The sequence below is a fragment of the Lasiodiplodia theobromae genome (genome assembly GCF_012971845.1).
Source record: "Lasiodiplodia theobromae strain AM2As chromosome Unknown scaffold_91, whole genome shotgun sequence".
Lineage (NCBI taxonomy): Eukaryota > Fungi > Ascomycota > Dothideomycetes > Botryosphaeriales > Botryosphaeriaceae > Lasiodiplodia > Lasiodiplodia theobromae.
Window position 1 is genome coordinate 1 of NW_023336576.1, and position 26,593 is coordinate 26,593.

At 51.8% G+C, this 26,593-nt stretch overlaps 7 protein-coding genes across 7 annotated transcripts; 3 read left to right on the forward strand and 4 right to left on the reverse strand.

The window, feature by feature from the left end:
• Positions 1-858: 858 nt before the first annotated feature.
• On the reverse strand, positions 859-1,490 carry LTHEOB_12970 (uncharacterized protein; the record flags this gene model as incomplete). Its single annotated transcript, XM_035509896.1, has 3 exons — positions 859-1,085; positions 1,138-1,351; positions 1,404-1,490. 3 exons carry the CDS (start codon positions 1,488-1,490, stop codon positions 859-861), a joined length of 528 nt encoding a protein of 175 aa, XP_035362915.1.
• Positions 1,491-3,609: 2,119 nt separating this feature from the next.
• On the forward strand, positions 3,610-6,688 carry LTHEOB_12971 (uncharacterized protein; the record flags this gene model as incomplete). The annotated part of the gene is made up of 4 exons (XM_035509897.1): positions 3,610-3,688; positions 3,744-3,794; positions 5,127-5,269; positions 5,318-6,688. The coding sequence occupies 4 exons, from the start codon at positions 3,610-3,612 to the stop codon at positions 6,686-6,688; spliced, it is 1,644 nt and encodes a 547-aa protein (XP_035362916.1).
• Positions 6,689-8,129: 1,441 nt separating this feature from the next.
• On the reverse strand, positions 8,130-9,531 carry LTHEOB_12972 (DNA-binding protein; the record flags this gene model as incomplete). The annotated part of the gene is made up of 6 exons (XM_035509898.1): positions 8,130-8,185; positions 8,242-8,508; positions 8,569-8,646; positions 8,752-8,934; positions 8,990-9,325; positions 9,390-9,531. 6 exons carry the CDS (start codon positions 9,529-9,531, stop codon positions 8,130-8,132), a joined length of 1,062 nt encoding a protein of 353 aa, XP_035362917.1.
• An 853-nt stretch (positions 9,532-10,384) lies between these two features.
• Positions 10,385-10,801, reverse strand: LTHEOB_12973 (Multispanning membrane protein; the record flags this gene model as incomplete). Its single annotated transcript, XM_035509899.1, has 1 exon — positions 10,385-10,801. The coding sequence occupies one exon, from the start codon at positions 10,799-10,801 to the stop codon at positions 10,385-10,387; it is 417 nt and encodes a 138-aa protein (XP_035362918.1).
• A 4,002-nt stretch (positions 10,802-14,803) lies between these two features.
• LTHEOB_12974 (C6 transcription factor) lies at positions 14,804-15,859 on the forward strand (the record flags this gene model as incomplete). The annotated part of the gene is made up of 5 exons (XM_035509900.1): positions 14,804-14,881; positions 14,932-15,037; positions 15,113-15,200; positions 15,259-15,364; positions 15,413-15,859. The coding sequence occupies 5 exons, from the start codon at positions 14,804-14,806 to the stop codon at positions 15,857-15,859; spliced, it is 825 nt and encodes a 274-aa protein (XP_035362919.1).
• A 1,015-nt stretch (positions 15,860-16,874) lies between these two features.
• LTHEOB_12975 (Cytochrome p450) lies at positions 16,875-18,434 on the forward strand (the record flags this gene model as incomplete). Its single annotated transcript, XM_035509901.1, has 1 exon — positions 16,875-18,434. One exon carries the CDS (start codon positions 16,875-16,877, stop codon positions 18,432-18,434), a length of 1,560 nt encoding a protein of 519 aa, XP_035362920.1.
• A 3,199-nt stretch (positions 18,435-21,633) lies between these two features.
• Positions 21,634-22,636, reverse strand: LTHEOB_12976 (NRPS-like enzyme; the record flags this gene model as incomplete). The annotated part of the gene is made up of 3 exons (XM_035509902.1): positions 21,634-21,835; positions 21,884-21,949; positions 22,335-22,636. 3 exons carry the CDS (start codon positions 22,634-22,636, stop codon positions 21,634-21,636), a joined length of 570 nt encoding a protein of 189 aa, XP_035362921.1.
• Between the last annotated feature and the right edge of the window lie 3,957 nt (positions 22,637-26,593).

Below are 26,593 nucleotides of genomic sequence, written 5' to 3' on the forward strand. Positions count from 1 at the left end.
CAAGCAAGACCCTTCACGCAAGCAAGACCCTTCACGCAAGCAAGACCCTTCACGCGAGCGAGACCCTTCAAGCAAGCAAGACCCTTCGCGCGAGCAAGACCCTTCACGCGAGCGAAATCCTCAGTCAGGCACCGCAGTGGCTTAGAGTATTGCGGAAGTGGTATTCTTCAGATGAACTGTTGCCCTTGACGGACATGACAGAGTCGCAGTCCAAGTCAAGCCGCCATGTTCAAAGGAATCTATTCGAGGGGATTTGGGATCTAGCGAACCAAGTATCGAGGACCGAAGACTTCTGGATCGTTTTGGAGCCCTGCGCGCAGATTCATCGCCCATTTTGTAGGCTGCCTGGCTGCCCACGACACGAAAGACCTTTTACTTCACCCTGGTCTGCTAGACAGCATGAGAAATCTCATATCCCCGAAAAATTTCGGCGTTTTGCTTGTCCAATGTTTGACTGCGGAAAGGTTTATCATTGCTATGCAGGAATCGATATGCACTTGCGAAAGTTTCACGGCGCGTGCAAAAAGACGGAAAATTCCTAACGAGCTCTTTCCTCCTCGCACACGGGACCGTCGCATTGGGCATCAAATGGTGCGGTGAAAGGAGAAAGGGGGTTGGGGAGAAGAAGGGACAAGCCACCATCAGCAGTGTTCCACAGACAAAGAAGGTAACACAATTCAGAGCAAGAGTCAAATTCGCTGCTTGTGCTTCATACTACGAAAACCAAAGTCCCCTCGCTCAACAAGTTTCCTTCATTTCTGGGGACGCAGCGGGCAGATCGTTGGCATTCCCGTTAGTTGAGCCGGTAAGTTGGGAATTTTTTCATCGAACATAGACGTCATGGGTGACTCGCCCACGTCAATTGGCCTTTCGCCCACCGCTTTCGGTGATAGGATCGAAAGGAAGTTTTGAATAATTAGGCTCAGATGAGTTTCCCTGGTCGTCGTTTTCTTGGTTCGCGCTCGGCTCGGATGAGTTTGCCTGGTCGTCGGTTTCTTGGTTCACACTCGGCCCAGATAAGTCTGCTTGTTCGTCGTTTTCTTGGTTCGCACTCGGCTCAGATGCGTTTGCCTGTTCGTCTTTTTCTTGTTTCACGGATTTTAGTGAGCTGCTATACACCGGAGAGTCTGAACCTACTCGGCTTCCTCCGCATCAAGATTAACAGGCGCCATCTCATCAATCTGTAGTCAACCGTGACGTGACACTTCTCCAGTCGGTCGTTTATGTTCTTCAAGTAGCGTTCATGGATATCGCCTTCCACATCTATCCATTGAACATCGTCCGGCTTTTTGGAATTGGTCCAGTACTCGTGCGTATAAAAGAGCGTTTTTGCTTCCTCTTTTGTATGCCACTGTGCGTGATGAGTAAACATGTGTTTGTCCTTTGTTTGCACGCATACTCACGAGGAAGCGCTCCCATTGGTGCAGGGTCAAGCCATATGCATTCCGGATATCTTCCGCCTTGGTCTGGCCGCGGAGAGGTGCCGCCATTGTAAGCGAGACTTGCGTCGAGAAAAAAAAAGGAACAATAGAACGTCTGGGCAAGAAACTGGGATGATTGACTCGCGGACGGCGGCACGCGCGGGATCACCGTCGGTGGGGCGGCGGCTCAAACTGAAAAGGGAGTTTTGTGAGGACAATGAACCTTACATGGTCTCATGATGATATAACTCTTGAAAAGCGCATGGAGCGAGGCTTTGATTGGTACGTTGAGGCTCAAAGGTGATCCCTTACCCGATGCTTGACAGCTGACGTGGCAAGGCCGAGTGGGGAACAAGGGGTTTACGGCCCACCAAACAGACTGGGTCTGATCGTTGAGGACAACCCTGCAATGTTTCCAGAGATAGATTTACCGCGCGTGTGGCGTGCGTTGGGCCCACCGATAACTGCGGGACCATCTCCTATTTGTCAGGTTTTAATTTCTATCATGTCTCCGATGAAAACCCGGCGTGCATGGAGAGAATGGCGGTGAAGATGTCATCAGATGGTCATCGGCCAAGCCCGGAGATACAGCCGATTCAATCTATCACACTATCCTTGCAGGCTCCCTGGTCAGGCTTCGGCTGCAATACCCCTGTGTGTAACGGTGCTCGGACGATATGGCATGCTCTCGGTCAACAAATCTGATGAAAAGTGGAAGGGATGACGGTGGGGACGTCATGTCAGGGTCTCATACTGCGTACAGTCGGCCCGCTGTGTCGAGCGCTGCATGATCCCGATGAGAACCCGATGAGCATGGAGGGAATGGTGGTCGAACTACAACCGTGCACAATCGACCTCGCCGGTGAGGCTCCTTACGTGGTTGCGCAAACATTCGCGAAGTGTACAACCCCGACATTGTTGGGAAAGGCCCCGCCGTCTTGGCAATGACCAGAAGCGGCCTCTTGAATCCAGTGCCATTACTTCCCGGCCAACGCACAACGCGCTGATCGTTTGGAGAGCACTGGCAACGTTTGTTGTTTGCGATGCCACTCCACACGGTTTGAGTAGCGGGTTCATCATGGAGCGCTGATCGTCTTGTCTGGGCATACGGCCTTTGAGGCGGGCCCTTGAAGTAGGAGGAAGCCGTCCATCCAGGCGATTGAACATACCGGTAGGTTCCACTGCCGGTCTGTTCCAGGCTCGTTGTTGTATGCTGCCCCGCTAACATGCAGGCATCCTTGCAGCTATCAGGGAGATAAAACGGGAAATGCGAGCCCACAGACGCTACTGCACAGATAGCCCTGATTCCCCCTACGCGTAGACATGACCGACCACTAGCCTGCAAGCAAGCTCGCATTGGGAGAGTGGTGTTGGCCCCACCGCCTCGTGTGAGTCGGAATATGTGGGCTAGTCATTTGACTCTTGACTCGATGGCGAGAGATAGGGAGGTCGCGCTTATAGCGGAGTATTTGCCTGAAAGGTGGGAGTGTCTCTCCAATGCTGCAGGCGCTCCATTACGAGGCCGGATGGTGATCCTCCGAGCTCCCATGACCGGGCATCGGCAGTAGGTCTCATGTGGCACTGTTGTGATGATCCCAAACCGGATACTCAGGGCAATAATCATGGGGCTAAGGATTCAAAAGAGACAGGCATCGAGTCAGTACTTATTTCTAAGCGGTGGTTTTTGCACACCCCCCAATCTCTCCCTGTACTGATGGTCTTCTGATTCTCCATGAGTTGTTGGTCACTTCTCCTGCAGAGCTTGAAGGGATAGAGCTAGAATTAGCGACTCCTAGTAGTTGTTGGGTTGTAAGCCGCCAGCGCTATGTAGAGGCTTCAGGACTAAACCATCATATCGTGGGTGGAGTTACTTACCCCGACCTCTCTGACCATCCTATCACTGTTTGGGAAATTAATGTGCGCTGAATGCAACCTTCCCGAACTTCGTAGTGATTTCACGGCGGCCTTGGCCAGTCACGATGCATGTCATCCCTGCAAGGTCCATAATAATTGACATTGCCGTGTTTTGGAACGCTGACTTCTTGCATGAGCGCTCACGTGCAAAGAGTGGCTACAACAACCCTCAGGGTATATAAGGCTTACGGCTGGGTGAGAAAGCTGCTACCCAAACCTCGTCGTCGCAATCACCGAGCCCGTTCCTCGTCCAGCCACACCCTTCCCTATTCTCATGGATCCACACCTGGGCACCATTGAATACCACGAGCCTCAGCAAGAGCCGCTTTCGAGCTACTGGGGACCCACAGAGAGTACGTATCAGTAATCCCTCTGAAAGGTTAACGAACAACAGCTAATGGAATCCAGAACCACTTGATGCCGTCACACCGGAAGTCAGTGGATGCTCCAACGTCCCTGGTAAGTAATCACCTAAAATGGCATTGGACATGGCTCACAAGATAGATTCTCCCCGATCCACCAACACTGTTGTTCACAATCCCCTCGAAGAACCGGTATTTCAACAGGAATGGACCTACGAAATTGTTCGGGGAATACGCTTCTGGAAACTCGGCGACATTATGCTGTACCAGACGCCGACAGAATATGTCACGTCCTCAGCTCATTCAGATCTGTTCTGGGCATCTCACGTGAAGGGAAAGTCGGATTTTAAGTTCCTGTCCGAGTCTCCTGACGCTGTTTGGCTTCCTTGTGGCGTCACGGGATGCCTCAGCCCCCAGGCATACATGTATTTGTTGCGTGTGGGCGCGAACGAGGAATACGGAGAGTTTATATTCGATGGTGAAAGGCCCTCTTTCCCTATTGAAAATGGCCATGTTATCTAGATCAGAAATCTAATGAAATCAATGGACGTTGACACATATCTTGCCGCTCTCCACTACATTTTTTTTTATTCGTAGCGGGAACCGCTCGGCTTGGATGGAGTTGAGCCTTCTGCTGATTCTCCCATTTCATGGAACTAAATGACACGTGCACAGACACCTATGTGGAAAGAACTTGGAGCGAGATATATTTATGGACATGAAGGTTTGTGGTCTACGGCCGGTTCGGCTCAGCTTCAACGACGCAACCGTGCCCTTTGGCCGTATGGCGGTGGAGATGTTGGCAACGATACTTAGGGCATCGCACCCCTAATTACGGGGTAGAGTATGGTAGACCATGACGATCCAGAATAAGCCTCCCCCTAGCTTCCAGAGGGCGAAAATTACAGCATGCGTTTGGCAGTTCGGTGCGGCTTCTTGCTTCTTGCTTCTGGCAGCACGCGGCCTGATCGCACCGCGGATGCCCCGCATTTATTAGCGCTGCACCGGTCGCTCTTCGAGTTGGACTTTGCTAGGGTGCTTTGTTCGAGGACGTCCTGTGCGGTGGGACGGATCAGCTCAGTCAAAGCTTGCAGTCTTTGTGCACCTCGAGAGACGATCGCGGGTGGGCGTCATGCGGCGAGTCATGACGCTCGGTCCAGTTGACGCTGTGGCCGGGTCATTAAATTGGCCGGTGACACGGGCACGACAGGTAACGCCGCCCGACAGCCCAAGCGCGCCATCAAGTCTCCCACCTTGTGTCTCCGAGAAAGCCATATACAGTTGCATCCGCCATCTCTGCTCAGCATGGCTTGCAACAGTGCCCACCGGATTTCTACGAATCGATCCTTGTATCGCTCGACTGCGGCGAGTTCTGGTATAACCTTGGTGCCTTCGTGCGTTTCTACCGGTCGCTGACGTCGCAAGGAAGGAGACCAGCTGCACGGAATCCGCAAAGCAGCTTCGACACCCCTCCGCAAGAGCGAACGCGTACAGAAGCTTAGACAGCTGGCTGCAGCTAGACAGTTGCAAGAGCCCGTTTCATCTATACAGGCCGAGTCGACAGAAGAATATGTACGTCGCATTCCTTTGCTGGTCGTGATAAAGCTGACGGTCTCATAGCTAGAGGTCTATCCAGCGCAAGGTGTTCTCCAGAAACGAAAGCTGCACAAGACTCAGCCCCCTTCGCTCCAATTCCCCGAGCAAGCACAAAAACGACCGCGATCTGCTCCCGTCGACGCTGCCCGGGAGGAGACTGCGGACGAGAATTACAATAATCCCATCGACTACTGGCGAAAGCATGATTATCGCTGGCCCAAGGAGCCATTCGATCCCGACGCCTCAATGAATACCATGCTTGCTAGGAAGAAGTCATCGTCCTCCTCCCTCCGCCGCCGGGCGCGGGGAGCCGACTCCGTCACCGACACGGCATCAGATTCCGTTCCGTACCAGAACCCGTTGTACACGCAACACCTTGCACAATTTGGCGTCTTTATGGAGGAGGATGAGGCCGGAGTCGCCAAGACTAGTAAGGAGACGTACATGCTCCTGCTTACGGCAGAGCAAACGGTACCCCAACAGTCCCTATTTTGCGACCATCTGTTCAAGTCTACATGTCGCAATATTGAAACCAAAAACGAGGCAAGGGTTATCCGGGACATTGGTCTCCTAATCGTTCCTTCAGCGGAGCACCTAGCGGCAGCCGGTGCTGAGGATCTTGTTCGCTTGATTGAGAGCACGAACGAGACTTGGAGCGGCTCGATCAAAATCTATGGACCGGAACCAAAGCCTGACTATTCTGTTGGCTTCAGGTGGAATTGTTTTACTCAGAAACAGATCAAGAGGCTCGAGCCCTTCATCGGCGATCTAGAAGACGAGTCACTCTTTAAGGCTACCTCCCTTATGTACTTCCCGTTCTTAACATGCGAGGTTAAGTGCGGCGCCGCGGCGCTCGATGTAGCTGACCGCCAGAACGCGCATAGCATGGGAGTCGCGATGCGAGGAGTAGTTGCGTTGTTCAGGCGTGTCAAACGCGAGGAGGACCTTCAGCGAGCCATCCTTGGCTTCTCCATCTCCCACGACCATCGGATGGTACGGATCTACGGCCACTATCCAGTCATCGACGGCGAAGAGACAATGTATTACCGCCACCTTATCCACGCCTTCGACTTCACGGGCTTGGACGGCAAGGAGAGATGGACAAGCTACAAATTTGTTAAGAGCGTTTACGAAAGGTGGATGCCCAAGCACTTCAAGAATATCTGCTCCGCCATCGAAGCCCTACCTCTCGGTGTCATCCCTGCGGCACCACAACTGTCTGAAACGCAGCCCTCAGAGCAGACTGGAGTTACCCAGGACATTACAGGTTTCGAGCCGGCGGCATCTGTGGAGTCTACGGACGTCATCACTCCGAATACCTCCGTCTCTCATAAAGGCAGCAAGCAAAGGCGAAAGCGAAAGCATCAGAATAGCGGTTCACTTGTAGAGCACTAGTTTTAATACATTGCATTGGGTGACTATCATTGAAAGGACCTGTGAACTAGCGACTGCGGCCACCCTTGCTCCCAAGGTGTGAAAGCCCTATCGGTAGGGTGGGGGTTCTCGCCGATCACTCGGGTACCCGGTGGCTTCTAGGCCTTTGCGGGGCTATAGAACGTTGAGAAGGCGCGCTTATGTTTGCCGCCCGGGTTGCAGGACCTTGAAGGACGCAGTTAACTGCAGTGACAGTCTATATTTAGCGTTTTGTACGTTCGAGCCCAATATTTCAAGCGCGCGCTTAGGTACTATAAATACTCTCGCGTAAGGAAGTGGCCCTACGAAACCTTTTAAAAGCAGAGCGAGAGGCACGACCTACAGAGCATGCCAAAATGAATCTCTTATCTGTCCTTCGCATCCGAGAGCTTTACCTCCATGTGGCAGTCTTTCTACCCAGCACAGACGTATACAATCTCTCCCAAGCAATTGGCCAACCGCTGATAGGGTATGAAAGACGCCTCCTACAGCCCTGGAGAGACTATTTTACTACTCTAAGCTGGTCTGGTAGTATAATGAAAACTCTAGAGGGGCTGGGATTCAATGCAGAGGTACTTATTGTGGGACCTTACCTGCTTCAGCCCCGACTGCTCTCGCCCAAGGACAACTACTCTACGCGTCGGAAACACCTGAGAAAGCTCAACCTACCGTGCCTAAGCATATATGTGGTACTCGACAACGCACCGGAGATGTCTATAAGAGGTACATGGGCCCTTCAGAGGCAATTGATAACGTTGATGATGCATCTCGGCTGCGTCGATGAGACGTACCTATGGCTTGATAGCTTTGGGGTCGGCGTCATTGCGCTCGCAGATTTTGCACCACTGATCAGGTATTGCATAGACGAGGAGAAAAAGGGACTACTTCAACCCGTACGGTCAAAGCGTGGCCTCAGGGACCCTCCTCCGATGGAGTACATTAGGATAACAAAGAACAGCACCCTGTTCTCCAGGGCAGAGAAGGTCAATTGTTACCATCCGAACGAACGGAACATATATATGTCCATGGGAGGTTTCAAGGGAGATCGCGTCAACTATGCGGTGTACAAAATACCCAGGACTCTGCCAACGTGAGAATGGAGGGGATATATACGAACCGGGGAAGTAGGGGTGTCAGGAACTGGTCCAGTTAACCCTCATTGACACCGAATACGATCACAGAAGGACAATGCACAATGCACATAAAGAATGTATGGGCATAGTTAAGACTTCTCATGTCATATTTGGAAGTTTTGATCATCAATTGAATACGTTTCTTACAGCAGGAGTTGGAAACTTGTACATTGGAAGACTACCTCTATTGCGGGACTGCCTCATCTCCGTCCAAGTCAGTGAGATCTATGAAAATCGGCTTTTCAGTAGCTGGCCGGCTGCTTTGTTCTTTCCTTATCCTCTTGTGTTGATCAGAGCCTTGTGTCTTTCGCAGTCTCTTCTTTGATGGTAACCCGCCACCTCGATTCTTTTTATCACTGTCAGCATTTCCGCTCCCAAGGGATGGCGCCCCGTGTCGCCGACCCCGCTCTAAAAGGTTGGAGGAGGCGGGGCCGTCTTCAACGCCAACAGCTTCCGTGACCCGGTCATGATGACGTTGAGCGGGATCAGCGCAACGCTCTTCGACACCCGTGCCAGCCTCTTCTTCCACCGAGGTCCTATCAGCAGGTGGCCAGTGGATCACCTTGATCCTTTTCGTGGTCTCCATCTGTATCCCTTCCATGATCTTCATGAACTCGCGCATGCTGACCAGATGACTGCCCAACTTTGAGATTGTTTGGAAACAGCTCACTACGTCAGGGAGAATATCCCCAGCGGATTCCTTCCAGATATTGATTATATTAGACGGACCGTTCTTGGCACAGAAGTCATTGAACTCTTTGATGGGTAGGGTTGATTCGCAGACGTCTGGATTTGCCACAGTCGAGCCTGTCTGATCAGTGTCGGCGGCGGATGAGGTATGGAAGGAGCTTTCCAGAGCTGCTTCTTTATAAGTGTGCATCCCAAGCAACCGTGCAATACCCGAATACTTACTGGATTCTTGATGGTTCTTCGTGCCTGCCTCAGCTTCAGCCGGTTCCTTGCTCTCATTCTCACGGAGTGTCTCAGTGTCTGGAAGTGTCTCAGTGTCTGGAAGTGTCTCAGCACTGGAGCTGGACTGAGAGACATGCTGATCCTTCTCATAACGGTCGAGTGGATGATCTATCATCGGTTTGCCTGATCGCAAAGGAATTAGTACTGTTTCCACTTACGCTTGCATGTGTGGACATACCCGCCGGAGTTGAAGCTTCCCTTCCCTTCCTGGGGATCAACTTGAACTTCCGCAAGCCCTCAGAAATCATCCCCGGCTCAGTGTCTTTTAAGGGCTCAGATAAGGACCTAATGACGTCGAGGAACGCCATGTTCAGTGGACTATTTAAGCAGACCTCTTGTCCATTGTATGAAATGCTTTTGAAGTTCTCTGTGTAGTACGGAAGGTCACGTGCGACTCTCACAATATCGCACTCAATCGAGGTAGGCGTGTCCTCCATGGCATCGACACCGGCTTGAGGTGTGGCATAGTGGCTATTGTAGTGGTCAAAGGTATTCTCTTCGGTCTCCGTTGGATCTGTCCGAGGATTAAAAAAAGTTTAGACTGTGCAATTAAGCCCAGGGTATAGTAACTGACGCACCACCAGGCGTAGGGACTTGCTCGGACCAATTCTTTTGATCTGCAGGTGAGCAGGCCTGAGTGTTATTGGAAGCGACACAGGCATCGACGCTGCTGGATCCAGCGGGAGGGTGAGCATTCGGATCGGTGACATAGGTCTCCATTGAGGCGTTATGACGGAACTTTCGAAACTACAGTGGGATGATGGAGGGGGAAGTGTTATGGGCGGATATTACAGTGGTGCCTGCAAGAGTTCCTTTTATCTTCAATCCGCCAAGTCACGTGTCGTTTCAGAACGTCCCATCCACCGTGGTAGCATCCTCACCGCATTTCTGCCTTGCGGCTGGCTAGGTGATGCGACACGAGGGCGAGGTGAGGGGGAAGACGTGGCGGCATTGCCGAGTCTGTATTGACGCAGTCCAGTCTAGATCAGCACCAAGACCTGTCGCTTGCAAAGCCATCAGAGAGCAGCCCACCCAAGGTCCGTGGGCTTTAGCACATGCATGGCATCCCAAGCGCACCTCCATCGCATCCTTGTATATCCAGGGCCCCCCCTGTTGGTCTCAGTGCCACTTTGTACCCGAAGCCCCGTATCATACAAGAGCTCCACACTCGAAGATGGAACGCGAGTTACCGCGCTGGCAATGACGCAAACTACACCGCTACCTTGGTTTTACTCATTAGGCAAGTATTCCAATCCACAGCCCATGTCGTCGTCCGAGCGGTACGTTAGCCCGGCCGATCCCGCGGATGAGCGGATGAGCCCAAACAGTTGCAGCAGGGAATCACGCGCGCAGTTATGATACGCTCTGGAGAAGCTCGATTTAGTAACTCCGATCGCACAAAGCCAGCATTACCAACCGATAGGCTCTGGCTCACTTAAAATATACTTTTCCCGGGAAGATTCCCCAAAGCTATCTTTTAGGAAGGGAGCTCGCGCCTTATACACAATTAAAGTAAGCTTAAAGGGCGTAAGGCCGAAAAGTGTGATTAACTAAGCTCCTGATACATCATAACTCAGCTCTTAATACCAGGTGCTCTGAAGAGTAAAGCAGATGATGCCCCTTCCATCAGCGCTAGGTAACTCTTGTAAGAGTCTTTGTCAGTCTCGTGGCCCTCAATGGTTTTCCAGTCAGACCAATCCTCCACGGGCTTCAGCACATAAATATCGTCAAGGTAGAGAGCTTTGCTCTGGCACAAGAAACGCAAAACCTGCCCACATAACATCTCGAACTCGTCAGGTCCAGTGCTGCTCACAAAAGCCGCCTGAACTTGGCCTTTGTCGACCATTTTACAAAGAGTGTCTTGATCGACCTTGAAGCATTCGGCAATCTTCTTTCGGTATTCCGCTCCTCTTCCCATGATGTCGTTGCGGAGTTCAAGAGCATAGACAATGCTTCCAAGAGGGCCGAAAGAGCCGGATGGTTCCTCCATGGTTGCACCAACTGTGCCGTAGTCAGTAGATATTCCTGCTTGAACCTCATGAGATTTACCATTCGAAAGCCTCTCAGGCCCAAGAGTCTCCCCCTCCGATTCACTGCCCCATTCCGATGGCAACCTGTCGGGGTGGTTGAATTCAGTCCCGTGTCCAATCTCTGCATTATGTTGCTCATCGAGAATCGAGGCGCCGGATGTACTTGAATCGTCCTATTCAAAGCAGGAGACAAGATTGTCAAAGGGATCGTTTACGTCTGCTGCATAGAGCCTTGAGTCACCGCGAACTGCAAATTCCGCTTCTGAAGACTTACTTTGCAAATGATCTTCCGTCTCTCGGGCTTCACTGCTTGGAGGCGTAGGGTAACACATATTGTCCGCTTGCAATTCAAAGCTGATTGGGTGGATGGGCGGGCGCAGGAGTCTGACGTGAAGTACTGGTGCAGGGCTTGGAGGGTTATATATTGTCCTTGGGCAAGAGCGCGCGCATCAGAGGCAATATCACACTCGTGTGGCTTGCGGGCGCATGACCGTAACTGAACAGCTAATTTCGGTGTTGCAGAGCAGAGAAGCTGCTCGCAGCACCGGAAGGCACACTGACCGTCTCCATGGAGCGATCCTGGCCAATTGTGGGCTAGCAGATAACATGGTGATGGGTCCCACTGACAATCCCGCGGGAAGCGCTCGACAAGGGCCCACATGGAGTACGACGTCGCAGCACGAGCACGGTCTTGACGCGCCGCTGGCTCTCATGCAGCCAAGGTAGTTCCTCTGCCCACCGGGCGACATGCATCGCGTGAAATCCCGGCACGCCTTTGCGCGCCGCAGCGTATTGTAGGCCACACGCAGCCCTGTGAGCCGAAGATCCTGACTTGGCCCACAGGGTGGATGGTGAAGAAAGGGCTAGTGCAAAGCCGCTTGACGCTGGCAGATCGAGTCCTGACCTTTGGCACACTTTCCAAGCTCACAAGAGCTGCGCTGCAGCATCCTTCAGCAAGTGTGTCTTCACTATAAATACGTGCCACGCGCAGCTGGTGCTACAGTCCAACAAGCAACTCTCCATCTCAAAACCTGACGTACGGATTGACTCATTTGCGAGTTTCACAATGACAAAACCAGTTGGTGCTCTCATATGGACTTTCGGTCGATGACATACTGACTTGGCCCCAGCTTGACCCTTCGGGAAATGACATGAACCGCGGTGGCTATGACACGACAGGCACGCCAAAGCCGCCGAGGAATGAAACAAAAAGGTAAAGAGCGACAAAGTCAAGCGGATACTCCGAGTCGTGGCTAATACGAAGCGTCCCGCAGCCGTGCTCGTTGATCAGGGGACGATTTCGTGTCTCTTCGGTGATGATGGATCCGGCTGGAGGCAAGAAGCTTAGCGAGATGGGAACCTGACATTCTACGAGCTATAGAAATTCAAAGCTTCATTCTTCAAAAACGTCGTTGCCACATAGAACTACAGGAAGTGATCGGCAAAGTGAGAGTGACTAAACCATGAACATCTCTGTCCACCATGACAGCTGGCGGAAAACGTTCTGCTGCACATGTCTCCTAATAATAGTAAAAGCACAGGGTGAGGCGAATATGGGGCTACGACGGCGATTGGTGCTGGTCAAGATCTAGCCGTGGAGCGAAGTGTCCGCATGACGCACGCATTTGGATGCACCGACAAGCGCGGCTTCACTGAACGCCTCATTTCTGACGCAAGTCGGACCACCTGCCATTCTCGTGCAGTCACGCGAACTATTTCAGCGCCTGCCGGAATCCGATGTCCATCATCCAAGATTAAGCGTTACTATGCGGTCAACATTTGAACCATGCCATGAGCATTCGTGCTTCTTCGGCACAATCATGTAAATGACCGTTGGATGCTTCCGATGAGAACCCGATAGACATTGAGGTTTTTGGAGACTGACACGTCAGCGAGCACCTTGTTAGTACAGAGCGTTGACCATGTGGGTACCTGGAGTATATCCGATGAGAACCCGATGAGCACCGAGGTTTTTGGAGACAGACACGTCAGCACTGACGCCGTCATGTGGTCAGCATCGAGTAACGAGCAGGCGGGGCCCAGCACCTTGCTGACGCCCCTAGGCATTCCCGACGAGAACCCGATGAACACTGAGGTTTTTGGAGACAGAAACGTCAGCAGGCACTTCAGCCCCACTAGGAATCACGGATCCTTCAATTTTGTTTATGGCCCCACCGTCGGTCCTGACCAGGTATTACGCCGCCCGTGTTGCAAGACAAATGGCTGAAGCGCTGAGCAGCCGAGGATTGCTTTTCCGCGTGGGTCAAATGTGCTCTCGTCATCCATTGGCAAGATGTGCCCCACAAAACCTTTATACTGGCTAGCGCGAGATGTTGATTGACTATCACATACGAACTAACGCGTGAGGATTAATTCCAAATCCTGGAAACCCGCCTCCACAGCTTGAGAACCGTTCTAACATTTGGCTTTCTGTGAGCTTTCTTTTTCTCCCTTTTCTCCTTTCTCTTCCCTTTCTCCTTTCTTCTCCCTTTCCCCTTTGTCTTTCTTTTCTCGCTTTTCTTCTTCTTCCTTTTTTTCCTGTTCTTTCTGTACCGAGGGTCTCTACCCCCTCCACCGGAGATTCTTCTACTTTCGTGCTTGGAGCCCGTCGCGCCCGCCCTGGGTTCCATGTGAGCAATGGCACATGGTGTCACACCATTCTGGCCGGAGCTCCGTCCCCCGCGCGACCCACTAAGCTTGGCGTACTCCTGCACCAAAGAGAGACCCTGCTACTTAGTCAATGCCTGCTGTTCACAAGAACGAAGTCTCCATACAGGCTCAACGTATGCAATCTCAATGGTTTCTTCTTCATCCGAAAGAGATCCTCCGAGGAGCGCAAACTTGACAAGACGATGGACAGGAGAATCAGACGAATGAGTGGTTGGACTGCGATTTGAGTCGGCTGTAGGCGAGGTCTTTTCGCGTCGATTGTTCATATTGGGCATTGGATAGGCTCTCCTATGCACGCACCGGCGTCCTCTTTATGTATTGCGTAGCCATGTAACAGGTTGCGAGTCTGTTGCGCCGCTTCGATAAGTGGGACTGCTGCACGCAGCCACGGGGCCTTCCCTCTTCCCCGACGCGCCGCACCGGTAGACTAGCAAAAGTGAGACATCTGCAACATCGGCACGTTGGACAGAGCAAGGGTGGGTTGGACCGCCTGACACGGTGTCAAATCATTCCTGTGGGAGACAGGGGAGTTGCGTAAGAGGGGGCAAGTGGGTCATCGTGCGGTTGAACCGGTCATCTGTACCCGGATAAGCGCCGGTGCTAACAGCTCTCGACCGCTGTTCTTGCCACACAGCGGTCAAGTGGCCTCCATATGGCTAGCTGTTCCTGGGTATGGCTCCGATCTTCCCAGCGGCGTATTCTGATCCCCAGCATTCTACTAGAATGCAAGGTTGTCATGGTGGAGCTCTTTCTTAGAAACTCTCGCGGGGGAAGCTATCGTTCGCACAACTGGATGCCACGTCTGGATATATAAAAAGGCAATGGATACGTATCCATCGGACCTCGACTTCTGCCTCAACACCTTCCAGTACATAGGATTGGGACACATTGAAGTGTAAAATGTCATTCCTGATACAGCCTGGGCCTTTGAGAGATCCGAAGTAAGTGAACGCACCCATAAATCTCCTTTGTATCTCATTCTGCTTACTATATGCAAAGGCGGTCGTACGGTGAATACAAAGGCTATGCCACCACCTGCATTGGGGGCAAAAAAAAGGCGCTTGATGCCTTTAACTGGAGGGCAAGAGCCATCCCATGCCAACCAAACAACCACGGGCACTCAAGCAGCGAGCCAGCAGACACCAGATGTCTCGACAGTTCCCCGCTTTTGTATCGAGCCCACGGTGACGATTGACTCTCCCGTATGTCATTTAGCGGGCGACGGAGTTCCCAAACCTGCTGTCGGCTCTCTCACTATCCACCAAACCCTACCTGCAGAGCGCTCTCCCTCAATGGATTCCTCAAGAGACAACAAAATTCGCAAGCGCGTCCTCCAGGCATGCAACCGCTGTCGCCTCATAAAGCTCAAGGTCAGTCCACCTCCACTCCTCTGCCTGATCCCTCAACTGACCCAAAACAGTGCAATGGCTCCAGCCCGTGTGGCCGCTGCAAGGCCAACCTAGCCATCTGCGTCTTCGGCAAACGCGAGAAGCACCACTACAATAGTAAAACAGCTGTTGCACCAGGTTTGAATGACGCGAAAGGGAAAAAGCCAGAAAGACTCAGGATGACAAGACACGGTCTTCGACACCCCTGTGAAGGTTGCAAAGAGAGGCAGGTTGACTCCTGTCCGAGCGTCTCCCAGTATTGCGTCCTCTACACTGGGTGGTGTGATCTAATGTTTCAGAGGTATGTAACCCTCGAATGAAGGAATTTTCAGTTAAATGGGATGACTGATTTTCTAAAGAGGAAGCTCCGAGGAAATAAGCAATCAGCTTATTATAACGACAGTCATACAACTCTCAGCATGGTTGATGGAGTTCGAAACTCTTGACTTGGAAACCGTTGAAGGAGTAAGTTTTGTACGCCCGTTTTGTCGAGAGCAACGCTAAAGTATGCAGGTATATTGCTTCTCCGAACAGTGCGTGATATCTCGGGACGCTCTGACCGACGCTGGACGAGAAGAACTGCGGAATATGTTTGTCGGTGCAGCAGAGCAGCGCGCAAAGCTCAACGCTCAAAGCCAGGATTTACCAACAAATGCAGCTACCACGCCAAGACCCATCGACTACGCTTATCCAACATCCATTGGGCAGAATTCGGAGCCTGAACTTGAATCACCAACATGTGTTTCGCAGAGTAGGCGCGAACCGCTGCCATATTCGGATCCGTGCCTGGCCCCGGTCGTTCAGTCATCATGCGCCGTGGCGGTTGAAGACCCCACGGCTGGAACTACTCTCATGGAGGATGATCACTTCATCTTTACAAAATACTTTTACCTTGACCAAGCCGATCTGACGGAAGAAAATTGGGTCTTCCCTGAAGAAGGCGTTTACCTTGGTGACTAAACTGGACCATGTTGTGGCTTCACATTGATGGCGGCGGCTGACGCTGGCATGGTTACTCGCGCTTCGGCTTGAAGTAGATTGATGGGGTGTTTACTGCTGGAGAGATGTGAGAGCATATGATGTCTGGCGATGTATCGAGGTCTCGTTTCCTTCTGCTTTTATCAACACGTTAAATCGACATACGGTTCATACTCTTCATTGTACACTACAAGTTCACTGTTCATCCGAGTATGCGAGCCCCCTCTTCATCCTGCAAGTTAGCGTTATGCTGGTAGCTGAGCGACCTTAGTAGCTACAAGTTGGTGCATCGCAACGGAAAGGCGTGTCGGATTGGGGTGCGGAGTTGCTTAGCTTAGTGAGCGATCGATAGCGGGGCCTGGAGCACGTGATTGGGGTCTCTGCGGGAACGCCGAGATCCACGTGCGCACAACTGAAAGCGCTTTCACGGAAGGGTTGAAAATGCCTACTAAATTTGATGTTGCCCCGTGTCCTGCACGGCGGATTTATTTCTTGATTTCCAGTAAGGAAAACCAGGAGGCCCATATTGTGGGTATTTCCCGGGATACCCGCATAACCCGATCCTCGGAAGTGTCAGGTGTATGGTAGACCAATCCACTGTCTTTGGTGAAGTGGCGGTTGGAGGGAAAACGGATTAGCGTACTTGATCACGTGAAGGAACTTCCCCTCCTCAACCTAATTTGTCCTCGCCACCATAGTACTGCCACATCTTCTCAAACGCCGCATCCACCAACCCAGAGCAGATCCAGGTCCATCCTAATGCGTCAGTCCGTCTGTCGCTGTGCTGACACATCCTGCGCGATCCGCACGTCTGTTTGTCCGACGCTGCACAGACTCTCCCCTTGGGTTGGCCTGCCTCTCTCTGTGAATGTTAACGCGCACTGAGCCAAGGGTGCTCTGGAGCCGACACGACTGGTAGAAGCCTAGGTGGGAAGAGGGTACTCAATTATCGTTGCCGTTGGGGAGCATTTTAACCTTTGCCACGTTATGAACCATCATGGAGCACGCTGATTCACATCTTCAGGTTCGAAATGCTGGCCTGAAGCTTGTGCTAGAGCAGCCAGTCCTGATTGCATGGGATGATACGCATTCTGGCCGGCGCCAGCACCTTGGGCGCGTCTTCCCATCGGACAAATCTAACACAGCGAAGCTTACGCTTCGGTTTGCACGCGACGAGACAGCGAACGAAGCCTTGATTTCCTTCCACTTGCCGCTTACGCTCCGCCCCGCACAACGAAAGAAGCCGAAAAACGTTTTCATAGTCGTCCCCGCCGAACACGCGCTCGTAACGACCGCTGTCATCGACTCCGCGAAGATACCACCCCCAACCATTCGTCAACTAGCAAATTACAACCAGGGATCGTCTGTGTTTTTCCGTTTGAGGTTCACCCTCAAGGAGAATGCCTTTGTCGTCATGCCCGCCCTTGAGAGACCTTTGGAACGACCGCTTCAAGGTGCCCCATGTCAACTGGTCACACTTCTCAAGTCGCTGGTAGACACGAGCGAATTTGAAGTTTATCTCCAGCACACGCAAGATGCTGCCAGTGCGAGATGGAAACTGGATGATAGCGTCACACCACACTTGGATCTAGAGTCAACGTACGGGAGGGGCCGCACCGGAGGGAAGAACATCTGGAATCACCATCCCTGTGAGATGCTTACGTCACAAAGGTATTCATGGAATCCGTTAGTTGACGATAACCCACCAACATACGACGAGGCCGTTCCCGCAACCCAAGATCGAATGGAACCTGCGAGCCCATCGCAACATTCTCCCCCGTTTGCTCCTCTCCAGAACAATCTTGAACTCGGCTCGTACGTGTTGACTTGGAACGATGCCCTCGGTGTTGGCGCCTCTCCTGTGCCAAGAGATCCTCACCTCAGGCAGGAGATTGAGTCTCCAAGGGGTAGGAAACGGACCTTGGAAGAAGCAGACGCGGGCACCATTAACGATGGCCATATAATCTCACTCCCGCCCGTCACGGGCACGCCGACCGGAAAGGATTCTACGGATGCAGACTCCCCACAACCTGCTGGCGTCGACGAGCTGCTGGCTGAGGCTACTACTGTCGACTCGGCGGTCAAGTCGCTCATGCGGCTGCGCGGTCCTGAGTTTTTGAAGAATCCAAATCCTCTTTGGGAAATGAAGGAGTGGCTGCTATCGACTTGGAAGTATCATCCGTTGACGCATGAGATATACCTTGCCCGGTTTCTCAAGCTTGGAATATATGCTAGGGAATGTAAGCTGGCTGAGTTTGATGCTACCATGGCACGATTTCAGGATGCGTTCATTGTAGAAGCTCACGATTTGGTGACGCCTGTGCCATCGATGCCTATTCCCTACGATTTTGAGGATCAAGTTAAATACATTCGCGCATGGATTGCAACGAACCTGGGCAGGAATTCAGTCACTTGTATGCTAGGGGCACTCATCAGTCTGCAAGACTCCGCACGAGACGCTAAAGAAGATGGCAGCTCCTCTGTTGTACGTGTTTTCCATGAGAAGAGAGCCATGTGCTTATCTGTTGCGTACTATGCGTTTGACGGTCGTTCTTGAATAGATATTAAAATTCCCTGAGCATAATGATCAAACCCGCGTGACCGCGCCGATCATTGTGAAGGGTATCTGCTGGGATAGCACAGCCTTGCCTCAGAAGCTCAGACCATAGATGAGTCACCCTCCTGATAAGGCTTAGCATATTACCATTGGATGTGGCACGTTACTTCATTGGATACTACGATACGCACCGTCAGGCGCCATCCAGTTTCGGATCAGTCCATCAGGCGTCGGATACTCTGGTCTGAGCTTCTGAGGCAAGAGCAAGCGCCCGGTGGGCCGTGGCGATCACGCACCAACCATGTCTGGCAGGGATTCAGTTGTCTGTTTCCATGAAGGAGTAACGTTGGTTTCCCGCTTGGCAAAAATTACACATCACCCCTACATCGGAGTGCGACGCCGGGTTGTTGCATGCCAGACACTAGGATCCACATGTCTCTCGATCAGGCTTCTACGATGCAGCTCGTGTCGACTGCAGATCACGTGTTGAAGGCCGCAACTGTGGCAACCTCTCCTCTCTACACAGTAATGAGCGGGGTATTGAACCGCTAGACTTGATCTTCAGGGCTACCTGATGCGCACTGCGGCGCCGGTGGAAGGATTGACCCACATCCTTTAGCCACTGGCTCATCCATGTCACTCACGGCACCAAAGCGCTCTCGGTCGCTGGATTCGTCTACATACCGAGAGGTTGTTTCACGTCTGCTAGTTGTGAAACCGTATGTCCAATCAGATCTGCTTCGCTAGGAACACGTGGCTGCTACGATTTTTGGTGACTCACAAATCTCCCATTTACAACTACACAGAAAACTCTTGTCGCTCCGCCATACCCCCCACCCATCCAGCGATGAGGAAGCTTCGAAAGTCGGATCAGCATACATGTTTTCTGTGTCAACGGTCGTTGTTGGAAGGGAAAATTCTCAAGCGTAGAGCCACCCTCACCATGCATTTAACAGGCTCTAACGCTCTCGTCAGTATTCCGCGATGGCCACATGGAGACATGCGAATCGCATGGCTTATCAGCGGCTATTCCAAAGCCAAGTCTCCAACTGACAAACGCCCAAGACGATCCCAAACCACGAGAACAGACCTCTATGCTGTTGATTCATAGGGACTGCTTTCTGCTTGTTAAACGCCATGTACCAGGATCTTATGCCATCCTCTGGATGCTCGGGACTCTTTTGCTTCCGGTGATCTCTGTACGCGCGGAAGAAAAGGAGGAAAAGCAGAAGGCCCTTTTTGAACATTGTTTTGCTGCCGCTGTGTCATTTGAACAAGAGATCTCACCCAACCATCCGGACAAGCTCTTTTTCTCGAAGTATTTTCTGGGGCTTCCGCTGGAACTCCGTCTATCTATTGCGACTTTGGTATGGCCCTGCAACTACCAGTACCCTGCATTGATCTTTTGCGAACACCAACGCCTACTCAAAACCCTGTTGGATGATGAGTTGGAAGAAAAAAACAGACTTGAAGAAATCGACTGGAAAGACTCTTACTCTCTCAAACGAATTAGCGTTTGCGGAACCGAATATATCCGCGGCATCTACAAAGGGTGTGAAAACGATCCATGGTTCGAGCTCGAGGCCGGCTTTCATCACAGTAAGATTATCGTCTGCTATGGGGAACTTGGTGTCGTAGACCTTCAGCTACTGGAAGATAAGGATCCTGGAACCAAAAATCGCAACGCCATCTGGTACAAGGTAATCCGCAACCCCACCATGGTCAAAATCGATTTAAAGGTCAGTAGGGTCAATAATTTCTTAATTCGTTCCTGATGAAAAACGGCTCGCAAAGCCCGTTGGCTAACGGGGTTTTTTTTTTCTAGCCACTCATCATGCGGGATGTACGTCTACCGATGCCAGGGTCGGAACTCCAGATCTGGGATACACCCAATCCTGTAGCGCTACGGGAACACAACACGTTCAGAGATTGCACGCGGCTACCCAATACACCATATGGCCTGAAACACGTAGCCCTGGAAAGTATCTCTGGCATTACTATATGCTTTTGTGCTGGCGCGATTGCCAGCATTCACAGCCACACAGATGTCAAAAGCCGAACTGTAGAGTCGGATTTACCTTCACTGAATGAGCAAGGCCCTCGCAATTTGGTGTACGTGTTCCTGCCTTTCCAAAAATCTGAGTGCATCTCTCGGATCCTAGTACGACAAAACAACGACCAGCAGCGGGCCGCAGCACTAGTTGTAAGTAGAATCACGAACCGCTTTAGAAGTCCTACTAAATTTTGAAAAGGTTCGCATGAACTCAGGGAGGAGTTATACACTTGGCCCCCATGTTCCACCAGAACACCGGGAGTTTTACTCTTTCACTTCACTACAGAGTAAGGCCGACGGTGACGTTACGGACATCTGCTACAGTAAGTCTTTAACCAAAGACGATGTTCGTACCTATGTCATCGCAATTGCGTGCCGCAATTTGCCCTCCGTATTCACCCGCGATGATCCACTGTTGTGGCCTACAGATCTACCAGGTCCACCCGGAGCTTCTGGGTTCGAGTGGTTCTATTCCGAAGCACGGCTCAACAACATCTCAACTGTCAAGCTATATACCAACACTAGCCAGCCTCATCAGCCACTTGTTGGTATGATGATTACTTACGAAGATGGATCGGTCGCCGTTCTTGGACAATGGCACGTGAAGAAAGCCTTTCATGCCGAGGTCCGTATGGTGCGAGGCGCAAAAATGATGTCTTGGAGAAGTGAGACTATCTGCAGCCAACCTTTCATTAAACAAATTACGTTCGATGGGAATGCAGCACAATCAGCCCCTTCTTCCTCATCCTCTGTATCTGTCGAACTGAAAGGCAAGCTTGTATGGTGGTTCTCATATGCGGCGAGCCATCTGGAGAAAGTTCCTGGGTAAGGAGTACTGCAAGCGATGAAGTGCATGATGGTAGTTTAGAGACCATGGTAGCCATTAATCAAGTTCAATTCTGGGATTCAATTTACTTGTGTTCCGTGCTGAATATCTTAAGAATTACCAGAGGAGAAACCCCTCGAAAATGCTTAAGAAAACACTCATTTGCATTATTTTCTACTAACTTGAAACGAATGGAGTCCTTGGTTGAATAAGGATACGCGAAGCCTTCGCGACATGTTTCCGGGATATGTTGAATTCCCGCTAAAGGCCGAGGGGTCCAAGGGAACACAATATGAAATGAATAGATCCAGCACACCGGCTTACGCTCGTACCCATTCGCCATCAACCTGCTTCCACCACTGACCCTGATTGAACTGCAATGTGCCGCTATAACGACCTTGCGAGTAGATCAAGTACCAGACGTCTGGTCGAGGGGTTTCATGCCGGTACATACGGGCGCCGGTCCACTCATAGTAGATGCTGTCTAGGGAAAAGTGTTCACCCTTCCTTAGATGCAAGGCACTAGACACGCATCAGTAATGACTCTCCTCAGGCAAGCGGAATACCCACATTCCATGCGGCTTGATGAGCGCTGTTCCGTCGCTGTAGACCTCTTGTTGAAGCTCACGAGTTTCTCTAGGACACTGTCAGCAGCGCTAAATCTTTTTAGACGGTAGTAACATGCCTTTCTGAGCTCGCAACGACAGGGGTTGGGGCATTCCAGACTCCTACATTGGGTTGGGACCATTGCGGTTGCGCCTCCTGTTTTCCTGCCACGGAAGTCGGGGGATATCTCTTCATCCTCTCAATCGCCCGGGTCCAGTAAGCGGCTCCAGACGGTGTGTCAGGGTCCTGGTATGCTCTTGTGTCCGCAACGCTCAGTGGGTCATCCCCAGCAAGCATCATGTTGAAACTGTCTGCATCCCGCATGTAAGAGAAAAACCTGGCCTTAGCCCCAAAGGCACTTATGACGTAGACATATGGCAGGCCGAGAGCATGGCAGTAACTGGACGCAGCGTACATCGCCTGATCCTCATTCTCCTCGATCGCTTTCTCAGCCGATCTCCCTCTCTTCAGCTCTGTGAAGCAAAGCACTCGCACTTTGTAGTCCTGGGAGAAATAGTTCACGACCAAGTCGACTCTTTTCCGGTCCGAAGGGTCATCGGTCGGCGGTTGCTCCGAAGAGATCCAGTACTCCTCCTCGGGAAAAGCTATCTTCTGTAAGAAGAAGTTGAAGAAGCGCGTAGGGTATGCCTCGTGTCTGTTGCTTTCGGCCTCGTTGTAGAGTACCCGAAGCTTCTCGGTATTGATCAGAGTACCCATTGTAGGACTGGTCCTGCCGGGAAAGATCGTCAAAGGAGTAACATTGAGGAGTGGCGCATGCGAAGTAAAACCAATGCTCTGCTACGGACTGTTAGCCATTTTATGTTTCGGGCTTGAGGTTTGCCATCTACTCCAGAGCAACTTTCCTGCCGCCTGGAAGGGATACGAGGAGTGGTAGACGCCCGGTAACTGGAAAGCGGAGAAACCCCGTAGCACCCCGCCACGTTCGATACTATCTCATGCCGGTGCCCCCTCTTGATCGGTTGAAGAGGATGCCCGCTGCATTCGATCGTGGCGATGATGATGCGGAAGGGGTCAAGAGATGGAATGCGAGCAGTCACTCTTTCTTCCCAACAGGACAGGTGATAGCCTATTCTATCGGATTGCTGCCTGTTTCGTGGAACATCTTACATACAGAGGGGTGCGGCGACCGGTAGGTAGCGCGAATATCGCGTATCCTGCAAGCAGATATTTGCACATAGATCAGTCATGCATCGTCGCGTAGAATTTCTACCGGCCAGCGCACCCCTTTGTATTGGGACTTTCGGACAGATTTCCTAGCGTATTGGCAGTGGACTGGTTGAAACACAGTATTCAAGCAAGAAGCTTGCCCAGAACAGCTGTTTCCCAATGAAGCTTGAGGCAGCGGGTGTTGCTATGCGAACTGTGGAAGAGATACCAAAGCTTCGGAGTAAGGCGACGCATGTAGCAGTATGCGTAGCTGCCGCGGAGCTAACTCTATGTAGTAGACTCAGCGCCTGTTCGCTCTTTCTCTCGCTCAATAATGCATGAGCCCCTATCACTTATCAGCTAATCATCTCCCTAACATCTAGCGTAAGCAACTAGCTGAATCCCAGTATCTTCACGCATGCTTAGCAAAGCCCACAGGGTCCGCGGAGTCCACAGAGTCCACAGATCATCACGCGACAGTGACAACCGCAGGAAGTCAGCGGGATAAGGCTATGCGGTGGCCTCATCACATCTACTCTCGCGGCGCGGACGGCTTTAGCCGGTTCCAGGAAGCGGACAGACGCGAATGTACGTCTGGATACGTCGCATTCGACTACTCGTTGGGCTATTCGCGGACATTACTCCTGTCCAGACCGGTAATTGCCCGTCCAAAATTCCTTGCTATCAACTTTTAGACTATTGAACATAGAAGAAAGCCAACTCTACCGTCTCATCAGATGTGTGTATCTGCTCTGCGTCGGGAAGGGTTGTGAAATCGTTGTTGACGGGATTTCCTATCAGAAAGGCCTTGCGGGATCAAGTTGCGCATTTGCGTCAGATTTTCGTATTAATTTTCTGGAGCAGGGGCAACGCGCGTATAATTGTGCAATAGATGCACATTTCTCAAGCAGCAAGTAGGCAGCGATCGAACGATACTACATCGCGTTCATCTCGTCGCGTACTATTCCCACTCATGAAAACAAGTGGATCCCAGCATGGCAGAACCTTTCCAATTTGAGTGAAGAAAGCGCGGTTGCGGCAAAATAATCATTTCGCGTCGTCTCACGCGTGCAGTAGTGGGGCTTCAGATGACCCTGGAAAAAAATAAGCAAATCACGCCTGACTAGTTCCTAGAGCGAGTCTAGCAGCCACTTGGATGCGGCCCCCAAGTCATGAACCAGTGGGGCTCGATTAATTAGCGCCGGAAAGGCAGGCATAGTGAGCCCTTGCAGACCTGACAAGGCAGATCAAGCGGGCCCTTGCAAACTTGACAAGGTAGGTCAGGTGGGCCCTTGCAAATTTGACAAAGCAGGAGAGCCCCGACCCGCTCGTGCGTATCGACGCGGTGGTGCCGAATAAGAGACCCTTAAATCAAACGTTTGTGGGAGTTGCAACCCCATACATTTGTCCGATCTGTCCACAGGGGAAAATGTGCCACCAAAAAATTACAATCGAGATCTTTCCCGACACGCCAGCAGTGGTCGAGTTTTGCAACCCCTTCTTTCTCACCAAGCCGCAATGCGTGAATCTGAAAGGGAACGTCATTGAAAAGCTGAGAGATTTCTTCAAGGAAGGCTTTGAATTACTTGAGCTGAAGGAACGCTTAGTGCTGGGCATGACGCCCTACAGTCAAGGAGACTATGCACGCAAGAAGACGCGACAGTCACATCTGGATGCCTATTTGGACCACTACAAGGAGGTCCCTTGCAGCAGCCAGAGCGAGGTCCTCAAGGTTCATGCTTTTGTCCTCGCATCTCTTGATAATAGTGATTGGGTCTGCCTCCGCAAATACAACACAGATTTCTGGAAGTGGGCATTAGAAGAACTTAGCGAAGTTGTGGAGCCCCCAATAGGTTGGGTTAACACCCTAGAAGAGCGGCTCAGGAAACTGGACAAGAAGAACATGGCCAAGGGCGAGGAACTGCCTGATAATCTCAACAATCTCAAAGAATGTGAGGAACAAAGCCGGTTGGACCGCTACTAGCTGACACATGGAAGACCTAGAAACGGTGCGCAAAGCCTTCCGCCGTCAAAATGCTGTCCCATCTCGTTCGGCTTCTGTGCTGGAGACATCTTCGTCCCCGAGAATAGGTACGGCCCGAGTCCGTCATGATCCAGAGCCGGCATCAGGCCGTCCGATCACCGACACGCTCACGGCCGTGTCCGTCCGGCGTGACTCCCTCCAGAACACATCACCAAGCCAGGAATTCTTCTTACCTGGCGAGAGTGCAGGTACTGACAGGGTAGAGTCCACAAACACACAAGCCCGACAAAAGAGGCGCAGAATAGAAGGAAGATTTGAGCGCACTGTTGAAACTGGTCAATGTAAGTGAGCGTCGAAACGGTTTGTCAACACCGATGAGCCAACCGCTGACGATAGTAGCACAACAATCTGCCGCGCCATCGATGGCACCTGCGTTTTCGACTGGCCATTTCGCCGAGCCTCGGCGCACTCCAACCGCATTCCATGACCACGATCTGCGACAGACTGTATCTGGTGAGCTGGCCTCGGAACGTCGTGGGTCCCTGGCTGCTCCAACACCAGTGATGCTTCATTGGGGGTCCGACAGGGCACTATCCCACCAGACGAGAGGACATGAGATGCATCCTGCTCAACCTGTAGCCATAAATGGCTACAATGCTATTGGGGATCGTAGTGGGCAGGGGAATTTTCAGCCACCATACGATGTACCACAAGACGCCGGCACCATGCCGGCGACCGGACGTGAGTTGTACCGTTGATTATCTGCACGCAGACTGCTGACGCGTGTGGTAGATGGCTTTGCAATGCAGGACATGCATTTGAATAGAGGATACCCAGGCATAGTGGCGGGTAAGTTCGCCCTTGGGCCGTCCTCATGGAAGCTAAAGCAAGTCGCAGGACCGGGGAATATGAGCCAAGAATGTGGAGCACCGCAGCACGTGTACGTGAATGAAATTACGCCGGCCTACGGAAATACCACGTCCATGAGTAATCCTTAGCGGTCGAATTGTGGAATGCAATGGCGTAGTCCTTCGCGCGAACATTGGTGCTAATGGCGATTATGCCCCCGGCTTGCACTTCCTGTACGATTGCTTCCATCTTCTCTATATGTTTTTCTCTCCTTATTATGTGAACTAGGCAGTTGGGCGGAACGTGGCAGACTATCATTTCAAGACCGTTGGGTGGCCAGTCTTGTTGCGGTTCGAGTATAACGCGTGCATCTTTTGGGACTGGCAACGTGTTCAGAGCGAGGATGATATGGGTCGCCGTGGGTGGGTTGAGGGGCAAGTCATGGGCATCAAGCGTGTCGAAATCCTGCTCCCAGCAGTCAGTTGCTGGTTCCAGCGCTGGGGTCATGACTTCAAAGCACTGGGGCGCACTATTCCTAGCCGACTGGCGGCCTTCTTTGCAAGATTCCCATCCTCAACTTCGTGAGGATGGATTACTGTGTAGCCTGACGACATGGCGGGTTCGGGTGCTGACTGGGGTCGATGGCTGGAGGCTGTTTCTTGAAGGCAGGAAAG